A 7,924-nucleotide genomic window follows, 5' to 3' on the forward strand; every position below is an offset into this window, starting at 1 on the left:
CCTTAGATATCACTACCACCATCAGTGTGCTATCACCACACCTATGAAAAGGAAAATGATGATTTGGAAAAAAATTATACTAAATATGAATGATTTTTTTTCTACTATTTGTTGTGTTTTCAAACTTAATTCTCATTCTTGAAATAAAAGTAGAACATGGTATTAAACAATTTTTTTTCTTAAAAGATGTTTCATAGCACAGAAATAGAGAATAATTATTTTTTTCAAAAATAGTGTCAAGAAACAGAATGATTGTCATGCACACTCTTAACATGTCGGCATTGGAATCGTTATTTGAATTAATGTGTCGACAGTCGACATCAGAATCGTTATTTGAATTAATGTGTTGAGATATCGTATCTGTCGGTGCAACATACATAGGTTCCAACTTTCAAGTACAGTTTATTCAATAGTTTTGATATTTTTTATTTTTATACAATTTGGAACGTAAAACTAATTTACTGTATTTATTGCGTGGACACAAGAAATCTAAACTATATTGGGAAAAGTTACACTAAACCGATTAATTCTTTTAAGTTGACAATGTCAAAATTATTCTAATATTTTATACATGTCATAATTATCTATGTCAACCAACTACATCCTAGTTGGCAGTTGCTCCCAAATTCGATCTCGAATTCAACCAATTCTGCAATGATCGATGACATGGTGGATCCTTGAAGTTAAGTTTGAACAAGAAAGTTTTTCAATTTCGTTTTTTTGAGTTTCCCGAGTGACATATATATCTTAACTTTTGGCTGGGCTTTGATATAGATCGTAATTTTAATACCATATATAGTTTAATTATACACCAATAAAACACATGCCTATCACGCCATGTCGCCAATTACATTTGTTTGTACCTAAATCTGTCTGTAGTTCTGCACAGCAAAATGTTTCAATAAATTAACGAAAACAAAAAAAATAAAAAATCCAAAAGAATAAGTCTTCATTTTAATGAGCAAGTAATCGATTTGCTCAAATCACGGCATCCAATTGAAGAGGCCTTGGAGGAGCCATGGTTCTTCTCTTCCAAAGATTAATCTCTTTCCGTGGCTTCAAATTAAGCTCACCTCCATGACCGACACCACCACCAACCAAAATAGGTGCAGAAAAAGGGATTATGACATCCTCTTCTTCAGCATCATCACTATCCACTCTGTCTTCATCCGAATAGTAATCTATTCCCTCTTGAACAACCTGAACCTTCCAATCAAAATTAGCCAAAGCATCACGTCCACTTGCAAATCGCTTCATCTGACTCACACGCGGTGCTTTATCCGCAAACTCGTCCTTATTAGGCTGAGTCGCAGAAGCATCAGATTTCCTCCCTGCAGATCTTGGCTTCGCCACATGGAATAACATCCTTTGAAACGTGGACACTCGCTTCTTTGCCACTATGTCTCTTGAAGTGGAAGATGAAGCGTTGCTAACAACCTTTCTCGCTTCTTTCGGCAGCGACTTGTTATTGGCCTTGGCTTTTTTGATCTGTTTCTTCTTGTGCTTGATCTGTCCCATGCACGAGATTTTTGGTGAAGTGGGTTCTTGATTTTCGATGCCATTGCCGCCATCGTTGGACTTTCTTCTAGCTTCATCGGGAATCATGGATATGATAGGCCCAGAGAATCCCTTGCCGCCATGAGGCTTAAGCCACCTGGTTGTGTTCTCTGGTCTTGATTTGTGATCCCTACCTGGGCTGAATGGAGGGTTTTGAAATGTCACAGTGATTGCTGAAACTGTTTTTGGTAGTATCTTCAAGATCTTGTTCTTCAGCTTAAGATGCCTTTCCATTACACAAAGAGTTCTGAGATATCAGTAGAAGCTTGCAAAGGTTTGGGATTTGATATTCTGTATGTTCTAAATCGGTTGGAGTCTCTTTATATATATCTTGGATTTTTTTAAGAAGGTTAAAGGGTGAAACTAGAACTTCTTAATTAAGAAAGGTTATGCTATAGGGATGGGAGTTAATATATATTTATTTGATTTTTTCAAGAAAGGTGGGAAACGGAGAATGGGTTTGGTCAAATAAAAACGGTGTGACTCGGCAGAAAAAAAACTCGTCGCTTAACATAACTACAAATCTACAATTATTACTAGTTTTTTTTTTTTTTTTTTTGGAAATAATTATTACTAGTTTTTTAGGTACAACTATAATCCTTTATTCTTTATTACAAATATGAAACAGCTAGCTAGCGGCATTTATTTTTTTGGGTAATAAATAAAAAACAGGTCGCAGTTGATGCAGCGGGATATATTGTTTTCTTCCCCAGTACTTTTTTTTTTTTGAAAGATTCTTCCTCAGTACTTTGAGAGCAAGCTATATGTTTTATTTAAGAATTTCATAGAATTATTCCAATTTCCGGAATAACCTTTTATGGGGTCGTTTTGTGCACTTCGTCTACTTCTGACTTGTTAAGTTTTGATCTAATCATTGAACGTGACGCGTGCGTTTTAAAATAAAATAAGACAAAGGAATAAAATGTTTTAGTAAAATAAGACGACTAGAGTCAATACAAAAACGTGAATTTTAAAAGAAAATGCGTGAAATAAGATTTTTTTTTTTTTTTGCAAAAAGTGAAATAAGATTTTAAATTACCGGTTGTTGACACTTGAGACGCGTTTAAGATTTATATTCATTATTTAAATTTTTTATAACTAATGTGAAAAAATTATAGAAGAATTACTAATACGTAAATAAGGATTCGTTTACAATTTTTTTTTTATAAATTACACTATATTTAATAGGTAATACTCTACTAAAATCATAATTTTATTATAATGCTAGGCCTGATAGCTAATACTCTACTAAAATCATAATTTTATTATAATGTTAGGCTAGCGGGAATGACGTGTGAGAGTGATTCCTTTGGAAGCAGTCCCCGCTCTCCTCTGATAGGGTCCTCCAGTTCCGTGTATATGCAACTGTCACTGCAGAGATTATTGAGATCGCCCTTCGTCCTTGGACATTGCGGGTTGGCATATATGTTCTCCGCGAAGAAATTATTTCATTGCTGTTACACTCTGGGAGTCCTTTATATTCGTTAGCTGCTTTTTTTTTTTTTTCTAACTTACCAAAATAAAATTATTGCAATGAAACTTTTTGAAATTCATACGAAACAAATATCTTAATAATAAATCAATAAAATAATAATCGATTTTAAATACAAAGATATTTTATGGCATTAAATTTACTGCATTGCTCTTTTATGCATAACTTTTTTGTCATTTCAAATCATTTTGAGATGGTTCCTAAATCCTAAAGTGTTTTAAAATTATTTGTGGTATGAGAATAATTCCATTTCTAGATTTAGGTGAAATTAAACATAAAGTGCTTTTAATGAATTTTATACCTCCAAGTTTAAAAATTAATAGTTAAGTATGATACATGTAACAGTATCATAATAATTCGTTATGAAGAGTATTCTGGATATTGGCACCTATAACTTCACGATAATAATATCGGTAATTAACATCCAACGTTTCTGCATTACCTACCTTGGACTGTACACTGAGAGATAAAGTCAGAATTCTTGCTGATCCCTCCTTATCAGGGAAATAGAGCAAACCATCCATCATCCTTGGGTCGAACGAAAAATATTTTATATTTTTATAATAAAGTTATAGAAATGTCAACTTAAGAGAGTGTTTGGTATAGGTATTTGATATGGAATGATGTGAAAGTGGGGTGAGAAATATTTAATATGGATATTATAAACAAAATCTCAGAAAATATTTTTCCCAGGTATTTCTCTATGTTTATCTCACTTTCTCTCTCTTGTTTATTGTCTGTGTTGCAAAATGTTTTTGGGTGCAATAAATCCCAATAATGAAAATAGGTAGATATCATGATTTACAAGTTGCATTTTCTTTGAATGTTGGACCAGGCTCCCATCAACTGGCAGTGAAGAAGGCAGGGCCTAAATTTTTGGGAGCAAAATAGTTCGAAGTTGAAATCCGTTGAATGGGTCTTGCGGGTGACTTACTAGTGTAGCTAAATTTTAATATTTCAACCAAACTGAGCTAATAACCAGCAAGGAATTTGAGTAAGTGAAATAGAAAAGGTCTTCGATTTGATTCTCATATATTATTTTTGAGAGTGAATTAGTCTCATAGTCAACTCAAAGAGTCTAAATTTATGAGAATATCGGGGATAACCAATTCACCTGAAAAAGGTAATTAGAATTGAGTTAACTCTAAAAAAAAAATATTAATATTTCAATTGAGGAGCCGAGCTCCATGATTTAGTTTTTTTTTTTTTTTTCAGAATTTTATATGTTGAGCTTTATTAATAAAATACATGCACACGACATGTTTTATTAAGATGTCCAAATTAAAATGAGTACCAAACTTCCTTGGGGGGCGCAGGGCCTACTTGCTTTAAGCTCTCATCTACTTCCCTGATATTGTAAGAATTCATACTAACAGCTGTTTGAGCACGTGCATATCCTTTTAAGTCAACAAGTCTCACAACGTGACTTTGAACATTCTTATCTCCACGTGTAAATGCCAGACTTCCACGTCGTTCGTCGAACTTTACAATGAGCACTTTGAATAACAGATCAGTGAGAAGCAACTCTGCAAACTGATATTTTCACCAAAAAGAAAAAAAAAACTCCGTAAAAAATATCATTTGATTTCCACACGATGGATTGAGTTTTGCGCTGTTGATTCTTTTTTATGGCAAGTACGGTTTCCTCTTCCTAAACAAACCAAAACCTCCTAACAGATTGAAAGGACACAGGTCATAAAATTTCAAAACAGTAATCACGCAACGCATAATGCATTTCCACACACAATTCCTTATCTAATGTGAGATATACATGGTTTTATAAACTCACATGCTCTAATGGGAAAATCGCTCTTTTAAAATGTAAGTTGTTGGATTAAAAATGCAAATGCAATTTAATCTTATTAATTCAACAGGTTCCATATTTATGGGCATGACACATCCCGCATCTTATGAATAGCTGGTCCCCTCATATATCCAATGGAATAAAAATTAAATATGAACTGAAAAAAAAAGGCAAAAAGCTTGCAGAATCCCAGGAAAACATCGAACTTAGCTGTCGTCCAACCTAATCCAACATATTACAATCAAGAAACATTTTCTTGGCCAGCCTAGAAGATAATGTGAACCGGATAAACAGCCAAGTGGAGTCTCACAAGCAGCTAACATCGCAGCTTGCTTAGCTTCAAGGCGCTTTTGCAGTTTGCTATCACAAAATTAGAAATGAGTTTATCAATCCGGTAAAAACATGAGCAGCACTAAATTTGGGCAGGGGTTGGGGCCTGGTTCACATCATACTGATAGCATTACCTCCTCCCACATGGAAGAGTTTCTCAGTTTCTTTTGAATATGCCACAACATGTTAGCAACTCCATGAACAACAGGGACATACTGCTATCTTGTTTCTTTCAGTCAAACCTCCACGGCTTCTAGAGCAAATTTAGGATTTCAGAAAATAAATACAAGTGGCAGTAGAGATAATGAGTGAGGAAACAAATGTTTAAACCTCAAAGATTCTCAGTTATGGACGTCCCATATTGACTTTAACACCTCAAGAGTTTGACAAACTTGCAATCAGAGAACAAGAGCTCAATTGAATACCCTGCCCAGCAACAAGAACACAACATATCTATTACACGCTCAATGAAGTGCTTCAAACAACATTTGCGCCATTTTCTTCAAGAGCCTGCCATAAATCAAGTTATAAATGATGGCCATCAAGTTAATCAAATTAAAAGAAGAACTCCATCCAAGACCTTAACCAAAACTCCACACTAGGACATAAATAACGATTCAAGCCTCTAATAAAAAAGAATAAGGCACACAATTACTTTATAATAAAAAGCCCTCATTTGTGTGTCACTTATAGCAATTAGCAAGTAACACTACGATTTTATAGTCATACTTACTTAGAAGTTCACTTATTAAGCTCTAAAGATGGGAAGAAGAAGCTACTTCTACAAAGGGCGAGACACAAATCCCCTGGCAACCATCTTATCCACCAACTCTTCATGCTTTTTTAGCTGTCCAGCCTTCCTCAACTGCTGCAGAACCATTTCGTAAACTGATAGATTTGGTTTTAGGCATTTTTCTTCAACCATCTCCTTCATAAACTTGTAGGCATTGTTCCAGTGCCCCATTTCACAAAACAATGAAATCAAAACTTGGTATGTATTCACATTAGGTTCAACTTCATTCTCATCCATTTCCTTTTTCATTTTCAGAACCATATCAGTAGATTTTGATTCAACAAACATTCTCATCAATATATTATAAGTCAACGTATTGGGCTGGCACTTCAGTTCCTTCATTTTAGCATACATCCGATGAGCACCATTCACATCATGTAACTTAGCTATGCATCCAAAAATTGAATTGAAAGTGGATGCATTAGGGGCAACCCCTTTCTTAACCATCAAATTGAGTACTTTCACAGCTTCTTCGAGATTCTCATCTCTACAATGACTCTCTATTAGGAAATTATAGCTAATTGTATCAGCAGGACAACCGAGTCTCTTCATTTGATTGTACACTTGCAAGACCTTCTCAGTTCGACCAGCCTTCACATGAACCCGCATCATACTATTAAAAGTAACTGCATTAGGATCACATCCAGCATCTATCATCTCCGAGAAAACATCATGCGCACGGGTAATTTGTCCGCATCTACACAGCGAGTCAATCACAATACTATAAGTATAAACATTAGGCTTGATTCCAGCCATCTTCATATCCCTGAACACCTCCTCCGCCTTTGATATATTACCGGCGCGGCACCACCCATGAACTAAGCTAGTGTACACTATGACATCGGGCTCAAACCTATGCTTGAGACTGTCAAAAAATGATTGAGCTTCACTTGCCCTTCTCTTCCTGCATAAGCTACTAATCACAATTGAAAATGCAACCTTATCAGGATTGCAACCATAATCCTCCATTCTATTGAATGCGTGCACAGCCTCCGCAGCCAATCCGGCTCTCACATAGCGCCGGACGAGAATAGAGAATGTGCCAACGGTTATTTCAACACCACGAGCTTTCATCAAATCGATCAAATGCCATGCTAAATCGAATTGTCTTAGCTTTCCGGCAAGGTCAATCATCTCATTGTAGGGCTCCGGCGAGGAGGGGAAGCCGTCGAGTGCGGTGGCCCAGTTGAAAAAGGCCAGAGATTGGAGGAAGGGAATGCCATGGCGAACCCCACCGCATTTCTCGATCACACGGCGAGCAATGGAGGGGGAAACCGCGTGAACGGTGGAGATTTTGGAAAAATCAATGGAGAGATCGGAGATGGTGAGATTGGGTGTGGGTGGAGTGGCGTTAGGGTTAGGGTTTTTTCTGTAGTGATCTTTAATCACAGCGTGAAACTTGTCTGCTATATCGGTTTCTTCGGGAGATAGATTAGTGATTTTGGCAGGGGCAGTCTCGTTGGTGTCATGCTGAAGATGAGCTTCTGAAGCTAAAGCTGAAGAAGAAGAATATAATTTCAAAGTGCGTGGAAAAAGAGAGTGGTGCAAGCGTAACCTTGATTTGACGAAGGCCATGGATAGCATTGTTCGTTAATATTTAAAGGCACTTGGCTTCCAATTCAATATTCCACTTCAGGGTGCCCTGGTGCGCGCTTCGTGTTCTCCGGTGACTCTTGACAGTGAAGCATGCTTTACCAGGTTGAGTTATTGGCGGCGTATTAGAAGTGCCAATGCCCTGCCCCCACGCACGATTACTTATTTACGAGAGTCCAAAATTTTCTTCTTCATTAACATGTTAGCGGGCCTCACGTTTACTAAGAGAGATAATGATAATCATGGACCAGGCCTAATACAATGACAAATTGGGCTCTTTAAAGAATGGACCAAATTAATGTAGGAGGAAAGAAAATTTTTTGCCGGGAGAAATTACCGGAGAGCTGCAAATATG

The 7,924-nt window shown here is 36.3% G+C and overlaps 2 protein-coding genes across 3 annotated transcripts; both read right to left on the reverse strand.

Moving 5' to 3' along the window:
• Positions 1-831: 831 nt before the first annotated feature.
• On the reverse strand, positions 832-1,889 carry LOC133303406 (uncharacterized protein At1g76070-like). Its single transcript, XM_061503319.1, has one exon. The coding sequence runs from the start codon at positions 1,789-1,791 to the stop codon at positions 979-981; it is 813 nt and encodes a 270-aa protein (XP_061359303.1). The 5' UTR covers positions 1,792-1,889; the 3' UTR covers positions 832-978.
• Positions 1,890-4,929: 3,040 nt separating this feature from the next.
• LOC133303394 (pentatricopeptide repeat-containing protein At1g20300, mitochondrial) lies at positions 4,930-7,679 on the reverse strand. Of its 2 annotated transcripts, XR_009750457.1 has the most exons (3): positions 5,917-7,679; positions 5,318-5,693; positions 4,930-5,213 (listed from the first exon to the last, which is right to left on the reverse strand). XR_009750457.1 is itself a non-coding variant. In XM_061503304.1 (2 exons), the coding sequence occupies exon 1, from the start codon at positions 7,558-7,560 to the stop codon at positions 5,965-5,967; it is 1,596 nt and encodes a 531-aa protein (XP_061359288.1). In that variant the 5' UTR covers positions 7,561-7,679; the 3' UTR covers positions 4,930-5,693; positions 5,917-5,964. The 2 variants fall into 2 exon arrangements, 1 of the variants encoding a protein (XP_061359288.1); XM_061503304.1 differs by having other exon boundaries at positions 4,930-5,693.
• Between the last annotated feature and the right edge of the window lie 245 nt (positions 7,680-7,924).

The sequence above is a fragment of the Gastrolobium bilobum genome, unplaced genomic scaffold, assembly GCF_033153095.1.
Source record: "Gastrolobium bilobum isolate Gb01-03AN ecotype WA unplaced genomic scaffold, APGP_CSIRO_Gbil_v1 utg34787, whole genome shotgun sequence".
Taxonomy (NCBI): domain Eukaryota; kingdom Viridiplantae; phylum Streptophyta; class Magnoliopsida; order Fabales; family Fabaceae; genus Gastrolobium; species Gastrolobium bilobum.